General features: G+C 45.0%; 2 protein-coding genes across 2 annotated transcripts; both read left to right on the top strand.

Moving 5' to 3' along the window:
• Nucleotides 1–2,320: 2,320 nt before the first annotated feature.
• LOC134459294 (zinc finger and BTB domain-containing protein 2-like) lies at nucleotides 2,321–11,038 on the top strand. The gene is made up of 4 exons (XM_063211601.1): nucleotides 2,321–2,477; nucleotides 5,316–5,486; nucleotides 6,542–7,810; nucleotides 8,233–11,038. The coding sequence occupies exons 2-4, from the start codon at nucleotides 5,317–5,319 to the stop codon at nucleotides 8,555–8,557; spliced, it is 1,764 nt and encodes a 587-aa protein (XP_063067671.1). The 5' UTR covers nucleotides 2,321–2,477; nucleotide 5,316; the 3' UTR covers nucleotides 8,558–11,038.
• Nucleotides 11,039–15,036: 3,998 nt separating this feature from the next.
• On the top strand, nucleotides 15,037–22,004 carry armt1 (acidic residue methyltransferase 1). Its single transcript, XM_063212530.1, has 10 exons — nucleotides 15,037–15,124; nucleotides 15,873–15,978; nucleotides 16,168–16,320; nucleotides 16,974–17,062; nucleotides 17,921–18,116; nucleotides 18,309–18,371; nucleotides 18,967–19,158; nucleotides 19,494–19,698; nucleotides 20,109–20,296; nucleotides 21,364–22,004. The coding sequence occupies exons 1-10, from the start codon at nucleotides 15,066–15,068 to the stop codon at nucleotides 21,466–21,468; spliced, it is 1,356 nt and encodes a 451-aa protein (XP_063068600.1). The 5' UTR covers nucleotides 15,037–15,065; the 3' UTR covers nucleotides 21,469–22,004.
• Nucleotides 22,005–23,268: the final 1,264 nt, after the last annotated feature.

The following is a 23,268-nucleotide window of genomic DNA, read 5'->3' as shown; positions in this document are numbered from 1 at the left end:
GACCCAGAGAACCCGGACCTCCACCACCTGCTCCGCAAGAACCTTCTCGGCCACTGGGGAACACACACACACACACACACACACACACACACACACACACACACACACACACACACACACACACACACACACACACACACACACGCACACACACACACACGCACACACACGCAGGTTCTCGGACACAAACCTCCCAACCCCCTGAACCCCTAATAAACTCTGTGTAACGTGACGCATCTGGGTCCTTCGTCTGTCTGTCTGACAGAATGGAAAGATACAACACGATTGCAGGACACAGTCAGGGGCGGATTAAGAAATGATGCCCCCCTGGGCCAGACACTGTCTTGGCCCCCCATACCTTCCCAAAAAAACGCACCTTGACCCTGCTAATCAGACATGCTAAGAGAACTATACACAGTGGTCACAGCTAGCAGGTAATTGTTATGATACACAGCAGTATCCCCATGCTATAGAGTTGAGCAGAACTATATACGTACGTTCATAGTGTGTGTGCAGAGGCACGGCAGCACATATTTGGCAAGGTGTGGGGGCCCTCCGCCTTAAAAAAAATATTTTTAGATGCAATTTCCTGCATTCTAATCAATTTTAGGGCAAGGAATGGCAAATCCCATCTGACTCACTCCCTCAGATTTGAGATATTGAGATGACAAAATTAATGTAACATGGCCACGCATGTGATGCTATGTTGAAAGCCATGACTGAAAGCCAAAAGCGTAATTTTGAATGCCGAATCTACCAAACAGTAGGTAGGCCTACACACAAGTCACACAAGCAACTCATGAAATCAAATAATTGGAAAGAAAATTATTGCAAAGGTGGTTTTGAAGGCTGGTTTGGGTCGTGTCCATGGGGCCAAATTGGCCTGGCCCCTTGCGGCCTTGGGCCCCCCACCCCCGGGCCAGACTTGGCCTGTGGGACTATACCAGTTCATTGTGTGGTGGCTAAACCTAGGTGCCACCGAGAGGCCTTGGAGGGAGTTACTCGAACTGACGCGCAAACATTGCCTACTGTACGTTGTCATCCTTTATTGTTCTTCAAAGTTTGATTAAAATCCAGTACAAAAGATTAAAAGCACATCCTAAAACCGCCACCGTGCAGTGCGTAGCCGGTAAGAGTTAAAGTGCTTGTGCGTAAAGAGCAATGTTACTGAGTGAGCGGTCAACGAAAATTGTGCTCTCCCATTCCTTGCCCCTCTCCCTACCAGTCTACCGGTGCCCAGGTGCCTAAATACAAAACTAATTGCCAGCCTAGTCACGTGACGCACCACAGTGGATATCAAAAATAAAAGCCATTACAAAACCGGACATAACACAAGGCATATGGCCGCTACACATTGGAAACTATTATATTGGCTGGCACATGAAGCACATTGGAAAGATTATTATTGCGAAGGCGGTTTTGAAGGCCGGTTTGGGTTATGACTGAGGAGCCATGTTGGCCTGGCCCTGGCCCCTTGGGGCCTCTGGCCCTCTGTTGGTCGAGGCCGTGGGGCCAAGTTTCCCTGGCCCCTTGCCCCCCTTGGGCCCCCAGACTTGGCTTGGCCTGGGGACTATACCAGGACATTGTACAGTATATTGGCTGGCACATGAAGGAATTTGGAAAGATTATTATTGGTTATCTTCCACACTCAATGTTTCTCGGCGTAAAAGATTATTATTACAAAGGTGGTTTTGAAGGCTGGTTTGGGTCGGTGTTCGCGGGGCCAAGCCCGGTAGGCCCGTGCATTAATCTACCCCTGTCTATAATCGACAGAAAATAATTAAATAATAATAGTAGCCTATGCCTGTCTGGCTATTATTTGCCCAACTGTCTGCCTTGTCCTTGGAGCAGGCGCGCTCGCGCGCGCACTCACTCAGTGGACTATACGATTCTAGCGAGTTTGTTATGAGAAAGAGTTAACCGCCTTCAGCAACCGAAAATGCAAATATGGGTAGTCCTCTCAACGTCTCTGCTTTATCTGTGTGTGGGTGTGGGCTGGGGCCCAGGGGGTAAATCCTTATATGTCCCCCTATGTTAAAATTCCTTAAACGGTAGAGATTATGAATTACCATACAATACAACGCCCCCATGTGATTGCCTGTTGTTTTCATAAACAATCACACACCGATATGGAACTGTCAGTGCAGCCCACGCGCGCTTGACATAAGATGAGAGTGCCTATCGCAACGCCCCGTGCAGTGGCGCTTCCAACTGCCGTTTTTAAGAGATGTTTGTTAGGGCAGTGTGTGTTGGTTAGTTAGGGCCGGGTGGGTCATGTGATTGTAACGTAACCCGACCGGAAAGCACCGAGCAACGACCATCGCCGCCAGCGCGCTGCTGTAGAGAGGAACAGAGCACCAGAGCAGCACAGCAGAGCACGAGCGCGGTGTAGCCAACGGATTTGGAGTCCCCGGTAGCAGCGAACAACAACTACAGCTGCGCTGCGAAGTCCCCGAAATAAGACGGAGTTTGGCCAGGTAAGGGCACAGTGTAAACATGTGTGCTTTATAACCGTTTGAGACGGTAGTATCAGTCTGAAGTTTGAGAGTGTTTTCCGGTGACCACCCCTTCCCCCCGGGTGTCTGGGTGTCCACCGAGTCGCCGTTTATTTTCGCTTCACGATCACACAGGCAAACGGTAATAAGCCCGTGTCTGATTGTCTACCGGGAGTGCAGAGCAGCCATAGGCGAGTCGGACTGTGAAATGAAAGACACTTCTGTACAGACGGATTGGCGGTTACTTGTCAGGCTGAGAGAAAGACAGAAACCTTGTAGTCAGTTTGCTACTACGGGAAGTGCACTCGGGGGGATGCGGGTCCACGTGTCTACGCTATGGGCGGGGCTACAGACCACACATCTTGTAGGCTATTTATTTATTTAGGCATATTTATTCACACTTGATGCATTTAGGCATCTCTGGTTGTCTGAAGGTTGAAGAGCGAAATTTACTGACTGAAGTGTCTGTAAAGGGACATGCGGTCAGTCACCAGTGAAGGTCTGAGTAGGCCTAGAGATGGAAGACTATTGAAGCAGTGAAGCATCTTGAGTTGAGGTATTGACTCTGACTGATACTCAGGGAAGTCAGCCGGGGTGGACAAAGCTCTGACTTGTGTTGTTGACCAGTTATCAGTCTGGGGGGCACTTATTGACCAGTCAGGAGTGAGGAGGCACAGTCGGCTGTCTTGTCTTGTTTGTGATCAATCTTTATTGACATCTATTCATCACTTGCATATTTTTTGCTTTCATATCGAATAGGCTATAGCTTAGTGTTGAATAAGTATTCAATTTCTCCTTAATCACATACAGAGTGACAGGAAATTTAAGTTTGAAATCATCATTCAATAACCAATGTTGTCTTATTGATAAGTTGTTGGCTGGTGGCTCCAAATGGGTGGGGGGTAAAGGGCTTCTGCATAACTGGGGGGGTTGCTTAACAACCGACTGGACATTCTGGTTACAGACTTGTTTTCCTTCCTGTATGAAACTACAGTGGTGGAGCATGTTTGAGCCGTGTATGTTAAGGAGAGAGAGAAGAGCGAGAGCATGTGTGAGAAGTGGGTCCATCTCAAAATAGTACCTCCCATCCCCTCCTTTTGCTTGTGGACTCTTGCTACGCTGATGCCCCGCCTTTGTGCAGAAAACAAAATTTCCCTGCTGTCACAAAAAATGGGCAACTTTCCCCCATCCAACATTCTGACTGCAAAATAAGAGAATGAACTTTGGCTCATTCCATGTCAATTCACATGATTGCCTAGAATCTCCTCATGTGACCCTCTTCGATTTGCCCGATATCTCCGTACCTTTAGATGCCCATTGAAAGAATCTCAAGTATTCTCATCCTACCTACGGTGTGTATGTCTACTGGTTGTGGAGATGAGGTCCTCCAAAATGGGTGCCACGCCCACTTGTCAAGCCTGTGAATTCGCCTACATGTGGACTCGATAGTTAGGCAACTTTCATGTCTATTAAGCAGCACAAAAGGAAGGCTCAGGGAAGGGTTCAAAATACTACAGTTCTTTTTTTTTGTCTTGTTACTTGTTGTAGTACAGTATAAAACAACACAGGCAACTGGCTCAGCACTGGTTTTCCAAAATGACAATTTCAAGATTCATCGGGATCACATTTTGAGAGCAAGGTTTAGGGAGCATGAGACATTTTTTTCACATGGATTGGTCTCCACTGAATACAGACATCAACCTCTGTGAGGGATGTGCTGGAGAGAGCTTTACACTGTATTCAGAAATGTGCCATCAGCAATACAAGATCATGTGAAAACCTTAATAGAGGCGAAAGCAGGTCCAACAACATATTAGTGTGTGTGTGGCATTTTTTGGTGGTGACACACTGAGTAATATGAATCATTATAGTCAGACCACTTGTATGTTATTGTATTTTAATATTTGTTTTACCTGTCCAGGGACTGCAGATGGAAATTAGCTTTATAGCTATAATCTGGCACAAGCCATCTTTTTACTTCTGTAATCAATGTGTATTGTGCATGGTCCCTGTTGAACTAAACTAAATAAACTAAACTAAAACACTGAATACATGTAATTTAGAGTTGTATAGTTGTATAGTATTATATCACCAGCCAAAATGGGTAGTAGTAGATGTTAATCTTACTAGCCAAACATACGTTTGACGTTACTGCCCTGTGTGTGTTTAAATTGTATGCCTGTATCAATATGTTAATCTTTGCTGTCTACACATGTGTGTTTGTGGGTAAATGTGTCAGAAAATGTGAATTCATGCATCAGTGTGTTAGTCTTTTGGGGGTGTGTGATTATTGTCAATGTCTTATTTATATGTTAGTCGAATTGCGCATTAGAGACTGGTCAGGTCAAACACAATTTCAGTCTTCTATGTTAAACCCTGTTACATAGATTTTTGACAATAAAGTACACTTTGACTTTCTCACTCACTAATGGGTCAAAGTGGCTAGTCAGTTGGTCTTTTCTACCAGCCAAACTGAAATGTCACCAGCATTTGGACGGTTGGTTGGTGTTGGAGCCCTGTACAGCATCTGTATTCGCATGATTGTGTGTGCGTGCGTGCGTGCGTGCGTGCGTGCGTGCGTGTAATGTGGCCAGCCGTAGGCAGGAAACCGACCTTGCTGTGCCCCCCACCCATCTATCTCTTTCTACCTGTCCCTCTCTCTCCCTCTCTCTCTACTTCCTCTGTGTATGGGATGTGCTGTAGTGATGTTGCTGTGTTAAACTCTCTCTTTCTCCTGTTTGTGTGTGTGTGTGTGTGTGTGTGTGTGTGTGTGTGTGTGTGTGTGTGTGTGTGTGTGTGTGTGTGTGTGTGTGTGTGTAGGATGGCATCCCAGCATGCTTTGCTCCTGCTGCAGCAGTTAAATTCCCAGCGTGAATTCGGCTTCCTGTGTGATGTCACCATTGCTATTGGCGACGTGCTGTTCAGAGCCCACAAGGCCGTACTGGCAGCATTCAGTGACTACTTTAAAACACTCTTCACACACCAGAACAGGTAAAGCGCAATTGTGTGCGTGCACGCGCGCACACACACACACACACACACACACACACACACACACACACACACACACACACAGACACACACACACACACACGGGTTGTACCAATACACCCAATTCACTTAACCTGAGTTAAATAAGGTATATCAATTCACCATGGAAAAATAGGCAATCATATGCTGAGATGCTGATCGTGAGAGGGAGAGACAGACAGAGAAGGGTCAGTGTGCCAATAGGTAGCCTATTGACAGCTGTGATAAGTATGATTATGTCACAGATATTTACAGAAATCCTTTTTTCCCCCTTTTTTCATTTTTTTCTTAACACAAATTTTGATTGTGCAGTAGCGCACGTCCATTTAATGTAGCCTCTACAATTGCTGGAAACTAATGTAGCTCAGTTAGCTGTTCTGACTGCTACAGAAATGTTCACATGCACGTCATCCTTTTCTAAGAAGCCTTTGCCATTTCATTTGCCACTTGGTCAAGAGCGCGAATGAATGGAGAGACTGAAATGGAGCATGTTTTTGGTTGGTAGGCAATCATTTTTCATCACAAGTAGCATATTATTGTTGAGGGGGGAAAAATGATGCTGACTTCCTCTGGGAACAGACAGCAGGCGTTGCTGGCGTGGAAAGCGGAAGTTCACTTTCTACGGAGGAGCAAGTGGCGAAAGCTGCAAAAGCATTTGTAGCGTGAAAGGCTTCAAAAGCGTCAAGAGAAGTTGAAGTTGAGCGAAAAATATGTGATGAGCTTGGGGGCAGTAGGCTGCAACCAGTGGAAGGTTTCCATTTTTCTAAGCACAAGCTTCTGTTGGTCGCCCTCCCTGATCTATGCTGTCCAGGCGGGACTGCAGTGTTTTAGCTCTTTTGAAGGCTGCTGTCTGTTCTCATGGTAACAGCCTGCCTATCGACCTCAACGTTCATCCAACTTCTGTGCGTTGTTTAACTTAAGTACACTATTAACATTATTTCCTCTGTGTGTGTGTGTGTGTGTGTGTGTGTGTTAGTGAGTGTGTGCGTGTGTGTGTGTGTGTGTGTGTGTGTTAGTGAGTGTGTGCGTCTGCAGGTGTGTGACGTCCAGCCCGATGTCTTCAGTGCGTTGCTAAACCTGATGTACACCGGCCGCCTGTCAGCTGACGTGGATCCCTCTGGCCTCTCGTTGGCAGTTCACTTCCTACACACTCGCGCCTTATTGGACACAGCAAGCCCCGCCCACCTGCACGCACCGCTTCCTGCTTCAGCCGCCGCCCTGTACGGCATTCAGATTTCCAGCATGCAGAACACAAGCGCGCACGCACACACACACTCGCCCTCTGCCGACATGGACCCGCATCATGGCTTGGAATCTCCGTTCACACGTACACGACGATACACACACGTCACGGATGTGGACATGGACCAGCAGCGGGAGTCACACGCACACACACCCCCGAGGGTGGCGGAGGGTTGGAGCGAGCAGGAGGATGGGACAGTGCCAGGAAGGGGCGTGCTCTCCAGAGCCGGCGAATCAAATTCAACTTCCTGTTCCACTGGTGAATCAGCATGCTCCATCCGGCACGTGAAGCCAAGCATCATGGGAAGGGGAGTGGGCGTCGGCTCGAGGCGACAGCAGCACGTGTGCCAGGTCTGTGGGCGGAGTTTCGTTTTGCGCTCGGCTCTCCGCGAGCATCTGACGCTACACACAAACTCACACTCGCTCACACACACTCCAACACACACCTCCCACTCACCCTCCTCCGACTGTCATCCTCCACTACCCACAGTCCCTAGCGGCATCACCATGACCTCGTCACCTGAGAGGCTGGAGCTGTTGCTAGGAGGCGGAGGTATCTCCATGGCGACTGCAGCCATCACTGCGGCGTTCCGCAGCTCGGCATTGTGGGACGGTGAGGGGGAGGGGCCTGGTGTGTCATTAGGCGGAGCCAACCACCCATCTCCAAGACGACGACCTCACGTTCCTATTTCCGTGCCGACGGCCCATCTCAGCCAATCGCTGTCCTGCTCCCCCTCGGCCGACACCCCCTCTGACATCACCGATGACATCACAGACACAGACAGCCTGGAGGGCGCAGGGGCGGCGGGTCTAACCAGCCTGGAGTTCCTGCACGCCCGCGCACGATTGGATAAAGTCAACAACGCCCTGTTAGAGCAGCCAAATCCCATCGACGTGGACAGCCTGGATGTGATTGGCCAAGGGTCTGGAGTGGGGGGTGTGGCCAAACGCAGGAAGTACTCGTGTGTTACGTGTGGGCGGCGGTTTATCCAGAAGAGCCACTGGAGAGAACACACATATATACATACAGGGAAACCGTACAGGTAAATATATCCACACATCATATACACACACACACACACACACACACACACACACACACACACACACACACACGTGCATACAGGTAAGTATATAAACACCTACATACACATACGGCGCGTCTTGTTCAATCAGATATCGGAATATGTATTGACCTCATCCAAGTATTGTAAACATACAGATATACAATATACACACCTACATTCAAACGGAGAAACCGTACAGGCAAATATACAGTACACACCTGTACATACAAGTAAATACAAAAACCCCTATACATACAGGTAATATACCAAAACTAAAAATAATGTTTCCCTCCATGTTAATGCGACTGGCTAATGCTAATGCCCCTTGTTTCCCCCCAGGCTAATTTGAATGGCTAATGCTAATATTGTTAATGCTAACATTTCTTATTTCTCGCCAGGTGCCAGGCGTGTGGGAAGAGTTTCTGCCGTGCAAATCAGGCGGCACGCCACGTCTGCACGGGGCACACGCACACTCAGGAGAACCATACACCTGCACACATGCACACGAACGAACCCCATGCACTCACGCACACACACGAGCCCGACCATTCACTCCCCCTCTCCTTCCCCCAGTCTACACACTCACCCCAGGCCTCCCATTCGCCAGTCCACGGTACAGACCGGCTTTCGGATTGGCCAGCACCTGATACACAGCGGTCCTCTCCTTCCACGAGCGGGGGCGGGACTTTGAGCCAGACTAACCAATCGGAAGAACTTTGCTGACGGGCTGATACTCCGCTCCGTCTTTTACCCCACTCCCACTAAAGATCAGTCCACCCCATGTTTCACCTGTTTCCACTCAACTCCGCTCCACTTAAAGACCAATTCGCCCTGCGATTTACCCCATTCCCACTAATAATGAATCCGCCCCACGTTTCACCTGTCTTCACTCAACTCCGGTCCACTTAAAGACCAATTTGCCCTGATCTCTATCTGTGAATAATAGAAGATGATAACATGCTACAACATTAGCTAAATTGTCTATGTTTAAAGTGTACAAACTTTCCTGCTGATTTTTCTTACATTTAAATTTTCATGTTCTCATGTCCTGGATTTTTTTTTTTTTTGTATTTCACATTTTGTCATGTTGTGTGTTTGTTATTGTGACCAGAGCCATGGAATTCAGAGTTGTGACAACTAGGGTACAGGAAGTCGATTGGTGACATGATTCACATAGATTCCAATAGTTCTATTCAGTTGCTTTATTTTCGCTAGGGACTAACACAGAATCACTACATAACAAGCAAAGATGACGTAAATATGAAATACATTTACCTTAACTGCACTTTCTGTGTTAGACGCTCACTTTCTGGAAATATTTTGGAACTATGTCAATGGTGTCAAAGGCTCCATGAGGCGCCATTGGAACATGGCGTAAAAATGGAACACTGAGGTCAATGGCATTAGCCCAAGTCTTACTTACATGGCTCTGGTGGTGATGAACTAGTGAGGGGTGGAAGCAAAGAAGCAGAAGCAAGTTACTGTCTTAACCAATCACACCGCTCTGTCAATTATTGCCTTAACCAATCCCTCAGCTCTGTCTTGCTAACCGACAGATGAACAGACCACCAATCAGTACCCTGGTTGAGCAGTGGGAGCTGTGTGTGCCAAAAGAATAGCTCAGGTGTGTGTTTGTGTGTGTGTGTGTGTGTATTAAGGGCAGCTAAGTTTTAAGAGTTTTATTTGAGGTCACATCTACTGTGTGTGTGTTTGTGTTTGAGGTTAGGCCTTCCGTTCTTGTGTGCGTGTGTGAAGTTGTATTTTTAGGTTTCGAGTGTGTGTGTGTGTGGCAGTTGGAGGGACAGGAAGCTAATGGACGAGGAGGAAGTTGCAGAGGCGCATCAACAGTTAAACACATACACACACACACACAGCCTCCTCTTAAGTCCATACATAATACTAATCCTAACCAATGCACATGTGCCTGTGAGTGCCAATCAGTGTTACCAGATCTTGTGAGAGAAATAAGTGACCGGCGTCCTAAAAAGGCCCAAAGGAAGCGACAGATGACTTTTTTTTTAAAAGCACGGGTGAAGGTCATTGGTCGCGTGCCATGTCAGAGGAGACCTTCCTCTTTGCAAGTGTCTGTGTGGTCACTAAAGTGACAGAGGCAGCTGACTTAGCAATATTGTTGTAGGCTAACTAGTAAGGGTGAGGGAGAAAAACAGTCGTCTTCGAGAAACACCGTTACAAACATCAAAACATATTCAAACAAATCACTGGCAGAGCAGAAGCAAGCCTCAAGCCCAACCCTGAAAAGAACAAGCCAAAATAAATACAACCCGCAACTGTACACAATTTAAAGCGACTGCTCAAAAGAAGAGGCCCAAAGTAGCTTAAAATAAGCTAAATTGGCAACCACGGTGCCAATACACATGTGCCTGTGAGGTTTGAGTGCCAAGACATGTGCTAGTTATTAGTGGTGTGCATTGGCACTGCCCTCACGATCCGATTCGATTACGATTCTGGATGTAACGATTCGATTTGAATCTATTCAATCCGATTCTACGATTCATTGCAATGCATTACATTTTCTACTGAAAGCAATACTGAAAAAATGCTGAACAACATTTTATTGGCTGTTTTCTGTGTCAGTCTTGGTGTTTTCAATGCGTGAAGAGCTTTAATTTGATTAAACATTCATTTGCTCCGGAAATATTCACAGAAGTAATTGAAACTTGACAAAAACATGCCGCATTGATTAGCCATGGTATCATAAGTGATTAGCCTGGCTCAGCATTTCATGTTAACTGGTCTTTTAGTCTTTGTTGGCCTGTTGTCTTTGTTCCTCTTACTCAACTGGAAACAAAAAGGTAAAGCTTTGTTTATGTGAAGTTGTTGTTAATGTGCCATTACTGTATATTTGTGTTGTAACTATTGATCAAAAGTGTTGGTGTCAGCACTACTCAGAGAATACGATGGATGGACTCTTCTGACAAGCTGATGATGATTAGTATTAGTATTAGTGCTGGGATATGTTACCGGAGTGGCTGTTTATGCCTCTCATTTTTATACTCATTGTCATACTCTCAAAGGATATTTTATATACATTACAGGTTGTGTATTATTAAGATTGTACATTGTCATAAGGATGTGTATTGTATGAAGGTTGCGTGTTGTCATAAAGATGTACTGTATATTGTATTAAGGTTGCTCATTGCTATGTACATTAAATGTATTTGCAGTAAATGCTCTGTTGGCTAATGACGTGTCTGTTACGTGTAATGTTTTTGTTTGTTGTTTGTTTTATATTTTTGCTTAGTGTTGATTTCTTGGTTTCTCTTTTCTGTTTGTTGTAACCAATATACTACAAATCAAACCCTCCCTACCCAATGCTCAAGTTCAGTCTCCTAAGGGGGCCTTGTCCCCTCCTTCTTCTTCACCTTCTGTGGAGGTTGGTGGCGGCTTTAATAAGATGTGTGCTACCGCCATCTACAGCGCCAAGTGATTTATTCTGAACCTCCACTGGTCTCTTAAAGGGGCGTTCGCTTCACGTCTCATGGATTCCGGAGAAGTACATGCTTGAATCGTCTCTACTTTATCCAATCAATGTCCATAGAGGTAGAACATTAGACAAGAGGTGATACAGCAATTTGTGACAGCACTGGAAAACGGCAAGTGTAGCCTCCATCTTCAATAGTTAGACCTGTGCTCTTCGGTCAATGCAAATCAATGGACAACGTGGCCCCACTCTGGCCTAAAACTGTGTAAATGTGAAGTGACACATTAAAGGGGTATGCCACTATTTTGGGGCTTAATACAGTTAAAATCGTTGGCTGGGGTTTATAAAGGTGGTAAAGTGTCTTATTTTTCATGTGAGCCGTTGTCTTGCTTTCAGACAAGTTAAAAGAGGGAATATGTCGCTAAGCTAGTGAAAGTCAATGCATCCATGTAGCATTGCTACATGCTACACGGATCCATTGACTTTCACTAGCTTAGCGACATGCTCCCTCTTTTAACTTGTCTTAAAATAAGACAACGGCTTACATGAAAAATAAGACACTTAACCACCTGTATAAACCCTGGCCAACGATTTTAACTGTATTAAGCCCCAAAATAGTGGCATACCCCTTTAATCAAGGACAAGATTTGAAATGTCAGGCTAAATAGTTATTGAAATCACATGAGTCCATAAAATACATTTAAAAAAACAGTTTTAGGACACATGGAAGCCAAGGTGCGAGTCGTCTTTCAGGTATCCATGGCTCTGTTTAGGCAGTGGGGGTCGTATATGGAGGTTATGGGAAGCAGGGGCAACCTATGGTCTTTTGTGCTGTGTTGGTCACCCTCTGCAGTCTTCCTGACAGTTGTATAGTGTGTCAATGGAAATGTTGACATGATAAAGCCAGTTTTTCTCCATTCATTTACATTGCCCAGGTCTACTTTCAAATAATGGCTGCTAGGACTGTCACGAAAAAGGGGGCGTGGTCACCTCTACTCTAATGTTCTATGCCAGGGGTGGGGAATCTATGTCTCGAGGGCCGTTTCCGGCCCTAGACGCCGTTTTACCTGGACCCCGATATAATTTTGATTCAGTATAATTTTTATTCAGTTGTATACACATATACAAAAATACAATATACAAATATTCAGTTGTATTCAGGGGACCTAGAGAAGGTGGCTACCTTCAATATATGCCTTAAGTACAGGGGGAAATCCTGGTTTGTGTTCAAAGCACGGCCCTTGGAGGACTTATACGGCCCTTGGAGGAATTTGATGTGGCCCCTGGAATGAAAAAGGTTCCTCACCCCTGCTCTATGCCAGTGCCTCTCTCACAAACACACATACCGGAGGGGACGTCTCTTAAAGCCACTCTGGGTAATATTTCATTTCTGAAATGTCTTTCACATACCCGACTTACCCAAGACAGACATCTTTTAAATGTCTCCCTCACACATGTCTCCATGCACACTCACACACTGCGACATGGAGGAGGTCCCATGCCAGTACAGCGAGATACGAACTACTACATGGCAGCATAGCAGAAAAGCTGTTCCCGCGATGGCCTGACGCAATGTGACATAAGGAGCAGAAGTCACTCCCGTAAACAGTCACAACACAATTTCTAACCAGAATGTGCACTGCATGCGCACTGCACAGATCTGCAAAGACTGCACACCATCAAAAACGAGCCCATGACAACACGAGGGGTTCCATTATCCTAAACTCCCATGCTTGACCTGTACTTGGGGCCCGTAGTGAAAACGATCAGCATAGCCACAGCAACTTTTGGGGGACGTTTCCCCACTCAACATCCCGATTGTAAATGAGAAATTGACCATTGTGTAGCACTTTTGCGAGATATTGAATCAAATTTTCTGTCCTCAATGAAGCCTTCCAACATAATCACTAGGCCACAAGCACAAGAGAGGACGGGAGTTAGGATAATGGTGAGAACCCTGGATGTACCGGATGAAGATTTGGCACCCCCTGAGGATGACCACAGGCAACGCAGGTGGACAGGCAGACAGACAGGTAGATAGACAAACAGACAGGTAGGCAGACAGGCGATGTCATTGCAATACTGAAAAAAATGAAAAACAACTTTTGAGGCACTCCTTGCTAAAGTTTAAAAGCCTTCATTAAAGGGGCACAATGTAGGATGACGTAGTACTTTGTGCGATGCCCGTGGCATGCCTGTCTCAAAATCTACACATGAAAAAATGCTGTTTAAATAAACTTGCTGTGAGAATGTTTTTCATCCCGAAATGCCAGCAGTTGATACAAATCTGATTACGGTATGTAAAACAATTTTTCGAATGAGAAGTGGTTCCTTCGAGACGCTGTCAAAAATGTGGGGTTTTCTGACAGCGGACCGTGGAAGTGGTCGCAAGAGTCATCGTTCACTGACTCAAATAAGCATCGGCTGACTTGGGACAGTGATTAATTAAACTTTTATCCTACCTGCCCCTTCAAACTCTGGCTACATCTTTTTTGGTCATTGAATGCAATACTAGGCCTACTGAAAAGTAGCCACGCGTGTAATAAATATAGCCTACCCACTATATTGAATATATGATTGCATGGCACAATAGGCCTAATGGAGGGTGAATATACGGTATGATTATAGCATAATAGTATGAATATATGAACTAATATGAATACATGATTATGGCATAATATTGTAATAGAATATATGATTAGGCCTAACATAGGCTAGTCAATCAATCAAGTGATTGATTGCCTTCATTACGTAGGCCTATAGGGAGGGAAAGTAATCTCATCGCCCCCTGCTGGCAACGTTCCAACCCCCTGCAACAAATGAATGTTTTTTTTCTTTGAAAAATTACATCTCGGCCCTGACGACGAAGTAGGAGTAGTGGCAGTCATATTATGGGCATGTTGGCCCGTTTTATCGAACCAGGTGGTAAAATGTTCGGTTTTTCACTGATCTGAGCTGATTTTAATATTCTTTAAAAAGCTAATACAGAACTACACTGACTGGCATGTGTGGCTTGTTTACTCCATGTCATTAGCATAGCCAAATTAGCATAGCCAAACATGAGCGAGAGAGGTGGTTACTCGTCACCACAGAAGCCATCATATCTACTAGAGAATTTAAAACCATACCAAAATGATCGCGTGTATATATGTGTAATAAGAAGACAATGTGGAACTCATAGGATTACAAGAATGTGAAGATATGCGAAGAACTTGCGTTCGTTCGCGTTCATTTGTTTCTCTGTGTTGTCAACGAGGCGCGAAGCACAGCATGCTGGGAGCTGTAGTCCGTTTCCGACCAGATTGGCACAATTTCTATTTTTCTTAAAAGGGCAAAAAATGACTTGAGATTTTCACAGGTAGTAGTTCATGCTATTGTGTACGCTGAAAAATGTGTCTGGTGTTATAGTTCCAAGTCATATCTTTGTGGGATTTTTTTAAAAACTTGTCTATGGGAGTTTCAATAGGATCACCCTGGTGTTTGGAACGTAACCGCTAGGATCGCTGTTTTCCACTTTCCCTCCCAATAGCCTAAGAGTGTCAGGCTACGGGTTAATTTAAGGACTATTTCCGAATTGAATTTCGGGGGGGAAATATGTACAACGAGAAAATATATATATATATTTTGGGCAGTTCCATTGAAACCCATTAATCATTTGTTTCACTTCTCTGCTGCAGGCGACCACTGCTACTACTGAACGTTTTCATGATGTTTCTCTGGTGGCTTGTGTCTTCCAGGCCGCCTGGTGGCGCACACATCCGTTGACCAGAAGTTGCATAGTAAACAAACATGGATTCCAATGCAGTCTTGTCACAAGTGCCACACTCATTATCGGCTAAATTTGAAGGGTATGTTCATTTGTTTTAACGTCGTTTTTACAACATTGCTGTGCTGCCGTGTCTCTACCACCCAAGAGGTGTTGCGTTGCGTACTTCGGGTTTTAAAGCAATTGGTTCGTTGCTTGAATGGTCCGCAGCTCGGAGTGTCTGTGAGTAGATAAGCGCATTACGAGGTGCGGGATGAGATTCATGAATTGCCGCTAATGCTGTTCATATCTTGCGGATCAGAAGTTGCTTTAGGATTCAGCTTTGTGAGATGCCGAAACGTGTTTTAGCAAAGTCACCTCTGTATCATGATGACAACGCTGTGGTTTGTTTGCTCTGCTGCTAAATCAGCGCTCCGAAGCCCCTTGATTGAGACATGGGTAGCCACAGGCTCTGGTGCTGTGGGAAAAATAGAACCGCTGTGATTGACAAGAGTGTAGACACGACTGTGTGTGTGTGTGTGTGTGTGTGTGCGCGCGCGCGCGTGTGTGTGTGTGTGTGTGTGTGTGTGTGTGTGTGTGTGTGTGTGTGTGTGTGTGTGTACAGGGAAGCCGACAGTGGGGACAAATATGGGACAGTTGTCCCGGCTCCAGGGACAGGGGCCCAGAATTGGGTTCTCATTACATCATAATGTATTGGGTGGGGGCCCTTTCAGATTACTTTGCCCTGGGTCCAGCAAAAGCTGTCAGCAGTCTAGAGAGAGAGAGAGAAAGAGCACCGTGTTGTATCGCGGTTGTCCTAACTAACTGTGTGGTGGTGTTCTTCTCGGTAGGTCTTTCGCCTATCTGACAGTGCGGGACCGACTACCGACCATCCTGACTAAGGTTATCGACACCATCCATCGCAACAAGAACAACTTCTTCGAGGACTATGGCGAGGTAGGTGGGGACAGACTGTTCTCTGCGGCTCTGTGAAGTTGTGTGTAGGCTATCTGTCTGCCCGACTGTCATAATATCTACCAACTCAACTGCAGCAAACGGAAACAGTGTGCAACAATGTGTGTGTCGAAGAGGAGAGTAGCCTACTTTGCAGTGTGTATGTGTGTGTGTGTGTGTGTGTGTCTGTAGGAGGGTGTTGAGGCTGAGAAGAGGGCCATCCACTGCCTGTCGAAGCTTCGTAACGAGCTGCAGACGGACAAATCTGTAATTCACCTAGAGGACACAGAGGAAGATGTGGACACTTGGAACAGCTACCTGGAATACCAACAGAGAATACAGGGGGTAAGTGTGTTACAGTGTGTGTGTGTGTGTGTGTGAGAGAGAGAGAGAGACACTAAAACACGGGCCATCATATATCTGCTCAGCATCCAGCAGGATTGGTTTGGGTTTGGGTGTGGGTGTGGGTGTGGGTGTGTGTGCTCAATGTCCAGCACGATTGGTTTGTGTGTGAGTGTGGGTGGGTGGGTGTCTGTGCTCAGTATCCAGCATGATTTGGAGCCGTGTGTGTGTGTTTGTGTCTTGTCCTCTTCATTTGGAGATGTGCCACATGTATCCTTAGGGCCTCCGCACATCGATTCCGACAGCACTGCGGAGCACTTTCGCTTTCGACATAATTCCGAGCCCCGCACACAATTTCACCACAGCAGAGAAGGGATAGTCAATGGATGGCTCCGACAAATTGTCTCTAATCACCAGCCGAGGTCCACAGACAACAGCTCCAGTGTGCGGGGTTGTATTGAAAACAATGTAATCGAACTTTTGCGGAGCAGAGCAGATTCAGATGCAGTGCACTGCAGATTCTTTTAGCTTTGTACTAGACTCATTTAAAATTTTGTTTGTGCTACGCTAAATGTGTGTGTGTGTGTGTGTGTGTGTGTGTGTGTGTGTGTGTGTGTGTGTGTGTGTGTGTGTGTGTGTGTGTGTGTGTCTTACAGGAGCAGTCTGCTGTCAGTTGGTTCAAGTCTCCCTGGCTCTACGTGGAATGCTACATGTACAGACGAATACAGGAAGCCCTATGCCTCAAGTAAAAACACACACACACACACACACACACACACACACACACACACACACACACACACACACACACACACACACACACACACACACACACACACACAGGAAGCACTATGCCTCAAGTGAACACACACACACACACACACACACACACACACACACACACACACACACACACACACACACACACACACACACACACACACACACAGGAAGCACTATGTCTCAAGTGAACACACACACACACTCTAATCACTATGCCTCGAGTAAGTAGAGGGTTACTATGATTACTATGGAGCTTTAGTGTGGAGTAGCACACCGTTACTATGGTTACTATGGAGCTTTAGTGTGGAGTAGAGTGTTACTATGGTTAGTAACACTCTTGGCAGTCTTGGCACTTGCCCAATAAAACAAGTAAACTTCCACATCTGAAGATGCTCCGGTGACTCCTCTCTTTTCCTGTAATTACTAGTCCTTCCCCGTGACGCACATGAACACACATGAAGAAAATCACTATTAATGTCCTCGTAATGCATGGAACTCGCGAAGGATTTGCGAGGGTCGTGCAACGCTGTTGTCCTTTATAAACTTTTTACCCAAATAATTGCAAGCGTTATTGTTCAATATCGAAGAGGGTAGATATTACTGTGTAATGTACCCCACATATACCAAATTCTCTAACCACAAGACCAGCCCCCAACATACTTTTTCATACCTTTCTCACCTTTTCACCCCTTAACAGTTTGCTTACCTCTGTTTGTGTGTGTGTGTGTGTGTGTGTGTGTGTGTGTGTGTGTGTGTGTGTGTGTGTGTGTGTGTGTGTGTGTGTGTGTGTGCACACATGTGTGTCCGTTTGTGTGTGCAGCCCACCCATGCGTGAGTTCGACGTGTTTCGCGAGGGGAAGACTCAGAGCTACATGGACTCTCTACCGGCCATCACAACGCTCTGCACACACACACACAACCTCAGGCACACGCTCGCACACAGACACACATGCTCGCCAGACAACACACACACGCAGGACAACACACTGATGGAGCACCTCTTCACTCTGCTGCAGGTCAGTGTGTGTGTGTGTCCTCTGCGTGTCTTTGTAATGTTCAGCAAATATTACTTTCCATCCGCCCGATCTGCTGTGTGTATCTTACGTGTGTGTGTGTGTGTGTGTGTGTGTGTGTGTGTGTGTGTGTGTGTGTGTGTGTGTGTGTGTGTGTGTGTGTGTGTGTGTGTGTGTGTGTGTGTGTGTGTGTAGGTCTCCTTGTGGGGTAACAAGTGTGACCTGTCCATCTCTGCGGGGCAGGACAACTCTCAGAAGGCGAGTTATTATTTATTTATTTATGATTATTATTATTTATTATTACTACTATTATTAATAATAATAATCTTATGAACTGATGGAATGTTTTGAAAATGACAACATTTATTTATTATTCACAAAATACCAAATGTCCCAACTTTTTTGGTATTTTCATTTCCAACTGGCATCATGCAGAGGCATATTTATTTCACGCCGACGCATTTCGCATTGAGGTGCGATGCCTTTGCAGGTAAAGTTGTGCTCCTCAACTATGTGGGAAAGCACTTTTATCATGTGACCTGATTCGCACAGTTTTCCCGTCGTGCCAGCGAATTTCTGTTGCTAAACACGCAAACGCGCTGCTGTGCCCTGACCAAAACCATGCTTACCCCTAACCAGGCAGCAAATCAACATTTCTGCCGATTTAGCTTTGCTAAGAAGAGCGAAACAAGAAATTGTGCCCTGACCATCCATCCCTAATCCTAACCTGTCACAGCAGGGCATTGTGGAGTTAACATGCAAAGCCGTGATGGACAAACGCGATAGGCGGTTCAAGTCGGCATGTTATCTTCACGCACTGGACTGATGCCATGTTGTGTATTATCATTTGAAGGCCAGTCCTCTTGATTCGCTGGCAGCGCTGCGTGCCTTCATCCTATTGGACGAGAGTGCTGCGGTGTGGTCGTGTCTCCAGGGGTCAGGCGTTGGTGTCCGTGTCGACTTCATCCTTGACAATGCCGGCTTTGAGCTCGTCACCGACCTGCTGCTCGCAGACTTCCTATTGGCCAGCGGACTGGCCAATGAAGTGAGCCGATACCTTACTAGCCAAGTCTGTGTGTGTGGTATGTGTATGTATTTGGGCTGTGTGTGTGTGTGTGTGTGTGCGCGTGTGTGATGTGTACATATCTGATCTGTGTGTTTGGTGTGTAATTGTCTGATCTGTGTGTGTGTGAGAGAGAGTGAGTGTGTACATATCTAATCTCTGTGTGTGTGTGTGTGTGTGTGTGTGTGTGTGTGTGTGTGTGTGTGTGTGTGTGTGTGTGTGTGTGTGTGTGTGTGTGTGAGAGAGTGAGTGTGTACATATCTAATCTGTGAGTGTGTGTATGTGTGTGTGTGTGTGTGTGTGTGTGTGTGTGTCAGGTGCATTTCCACGGTAAGCGTTTCCCCTGGTTCGTGTCTGACGTCACTGCGCGAGATTTTCATTGGACGATCTCTCAGGCAGCATCCTCCAATCACGCGGCAGTATCGGCCTGCGGTCACCAGTGGCAACGCTACCTGGAGGAGGGGACGTGGCTTTACCATGACCATGCCTTCTGGACCCTCCCCCATGAATACTGTGACATGGGTAATTACTAACTACTTTATATTACATAATAATTACATTACATTACATTGCATTGTTACATTACATTACACTTTACAATATATGATTACATAACAATATGTAACACTATATGCTATTACATTACATATTATATTAAATATAACTCTGGACCCTCCCCAATATTACTAATACTACACGATATTACATTACATTACAATATGTAACAAACTTAAACAAAAGATTACATTACAATATAATAATTCATACTGTGACATGGGTAATAACTACTTGATAATTGAAATTTCTATATTACATTATATTCTATGACATATTACAGTATATTAGGCCTACAGTACAATATATAATATGCACATTATATTGCATCATATCAAATTACGTGTGTGTGTATGTGTGTGTGTGTGTGTGTGTAGGTCGGGTTGCTCCTGATCTCTACGCACTGTTAAGCTCCTCCCACCTGCTGATCTTCAAGGGGGACCTGAACTACCGCAAGCTGGTCAGCGATCGTGATTGGCCAACTCACACGCCATTCAAGACGGCTCTCAGGGGCTTTAGTCCCGCCCCTCTGGTGTCCCTGCGCACTCTCAAGGCTAATGTGCAGGTGTGTGTGTGTGTGTACTACCTCCTTGGCCTGTAGAGGGCATACTCTTTCATTCAGGCTCACTCATTCTCATCCATACTCCATATGAAATTATATTAGATGTAGAGGGCTTATATTAGAGCCAGAGGGGCGTAAGTGGCATTTTTGACAAAAATGACTTCTATATATCAAATTAAAGGTCTTGATGAGCTCTATCTAACTGTGCCAAAAAGACATATCGGAACTCAACCTGTATTGAATAAAATAACAAAACAACAAAGATCTAACTCAGAAGTGGCCATTGGTGTTGGAGGCAAAAGGGCGTATCTCCATTCACACCTATGGCTTAGATGCTAAAGTGAAGTGCATACAAACCATAGAATTGAAATTGAACTGCTTGTAAGTACAGTAAATGTTACGCTGTTCAAGTGTTTGAAATTAAAAACATGAATGTGAAGTAATAATAAGAGATTGGAGCACTAAATGGATGCGAAAACAGGGGTGAGCATTGAATTGTGTACTTGCATAGGATGGAAATGGCCAGGGTACATTGCATTAACACTAAATTGAGAAGTGGAGAGACTGACACATCAGAATGTCGTTGTTGAATACAGAATTTGAAATAAAAGGAAGATATCATGACTTATTCATCACATTGTTTTTAACCAAGGATGAGCAGATATATCCTTTTTCTTCTCTAAACATTCCAATTGTTTGGTGCCCAAAAGGCGTATCATGCATTTTTGGCCATATTTTTCAGTATTTTTAGCAATTTTCAAGATTTTAGAATATGTTCAGTATGTCAACATGACATCATATTTTTAATAAATGACTGCCTCATTTAACTATGTTCATGGCTATGATGTTGTTGTTGTTAAAGGTAAATAAATATAGTTGATTAAATAGAGGTCACAATTTTGTTTTGGCTCTCCTGTAAAGTTGGTCAAATGTCACTTACGCCCCTCTGGCTCCAAACCCTGAGTTGCAAATGTAACAGAAGCTGATTTGTAAACATAGTGCATCAAAAGTTGTACACCTACAGTGTATGTTTAATATTTGTGTGTGTGTGTGTGTGTGTGTGTGTGTAGGTCGGTCTGAGAGAGGGCCAGGGGGAGGAGCTAACGAAGACCACACCCACTTGGATGACCAGCGGCAACTACGCCGTCATACAGTTTCACACACACCATGCATGAAGTGTTAATGTAGGAAGGTGAAGTAAGGTGTGTGGAGCACTGGGTGGATTCTAATATGCGGACTTCCGTCCTCCCTTGCTCACTTGCCTGTCTATGACCTCATGAGGATGTCACCAACGACAGAAAATGAATTCAATATCTTGCAAAAGCCTGCCCAATTCTAATGTCATTTTCTCATATGCAATTGTGATGGTGAATGAAAAACAGTCCCTCAAAAGTTGTTGTGGCTAGGCTGACAGCTGGGAGACTCTATTGTTTTCTCCACGGAGGCGGGGGCCAGGAGGCGGGGCGATTCTACAAGCACAAGTGGAGGACGGGAGTGTGTATATTGGAATGTACCCTGAGTGTGTGTGTGTGTGTGAGAGAGAGAGTTCAAGACCTGTTGCACTGAGCATGTAGGCTGATGATGTTATTTTGGATGAATCACTTCTCACACACACTTACTATGTACATACACGCACGCACACATTCCCTCCCAAACTCTGTTTACCTGACACGACAGTTACATGTCAAGACAATAAAGTGCTGAATTAACACTTCACTCTCCCCTGTCTCTTCATTCATCCCTACTTTTCTAAGACCAATCTGATCTAGTCATGGTCAAGCAAATAGATGCTTGGTTGCAAACGCACCTAATGTTTATCAGTCAATGAATATTCCAAGTGTATTTGAGACTTTGTCTACCAATCATTGCATGGATGGTGTATCATCCGAAAGTAGAATTTTCATTTGCCCATTGGTTCATTAGCTGCCAACTCTGTTTTGTTTTTGTTTTCGGTGATTCATTTCTTCCCCAACTTCTCAATAGCCTTATTCAACTTTGTGCAACGTCTACATGCGCACACATGTTGCTAGTATATACCCACCTGACTGAACTTTCAACCTGCACTAACTCAAAACATACACATGCACACACACACACACACACACACACATACATACACACACACACACACACACACACACATACACACAAGCACACCGCACTTTCTGCACTAAACCCAAACATACACACACTGACACACAACTCATACTCACACACACACACACACACATACACAGGTACACAGACACACACACAGACGCACACCGCACTTTCTACCTGCACTAAACACACACACACACACACGCACACAAAACACATACAAACACACACACACACACACATACTGCTGCTGGTGTATTTAATAAACCTTTTTTAATTATTTATTTTCTTCAAATGCTACTATTACTATGTCAGAATGCTATAAAGGACTTTTAGAAAAAGCACAACAAAATACCTCCTCTTAATGTATGTTCTCTACAAGTCTTCTGTTGTCCAGTCTTGCACTTTAAATGTCTGTATGAGCAATGTCTACGTCCATACTGTCTTATGTCCATGTATGAGTACTGTCTATGTCTATACTGTCTATGTCCTTACCTAGATTAGTCTATGTCTGCATGGGAGAGCAAGAAACGCAATTTCAAATTCTTTGTATGACCAGTGCATGTAAAGAAATTGACAATAAACTTGACTTGACTTGACCTGATGCTTTAAACATTGATATTTGGACAAGTAATCAAGATTCAGATATCAAAACACATTGGAATTTCTGAGGGAAATGCTTGATCTAGTAACCATTGCTATGCAAAAAGGTACACCAAATCTATTATATGTGTATACTACAAACTCCAAGCTTTATGGTACATAACAAGCTATGATGACCAACTGCAGAATAGCTCTAGAGCCCTTGCCAGTTTACTACTACATAGAACTGATATGTATAGAGCATCCTGGGGTCATGTAGAATGGGGGGAAAG

The sequence above is a fragment of the Engraulis encrasicolus genome, chromosome 12, assembly GCF_034702125.1.
Source record: "Engraulis encrasicolus isolate BLACKSEA-1 chromosome 12, IST_EnEncr_1.0, whole genome shotgun sequence".
Lineage (NCBI taxonomy): Eukaryota > Metazoa > Chordata > Actinopteri > Clupeiformes > Engraulidae > Engraulis > Engraulis encrasicolus.
The sequence above is the reverse complement of the archived record's forward strand: the minus strand, read 5'-3'. Positions and strand labels throughout refer to the sequence as shown.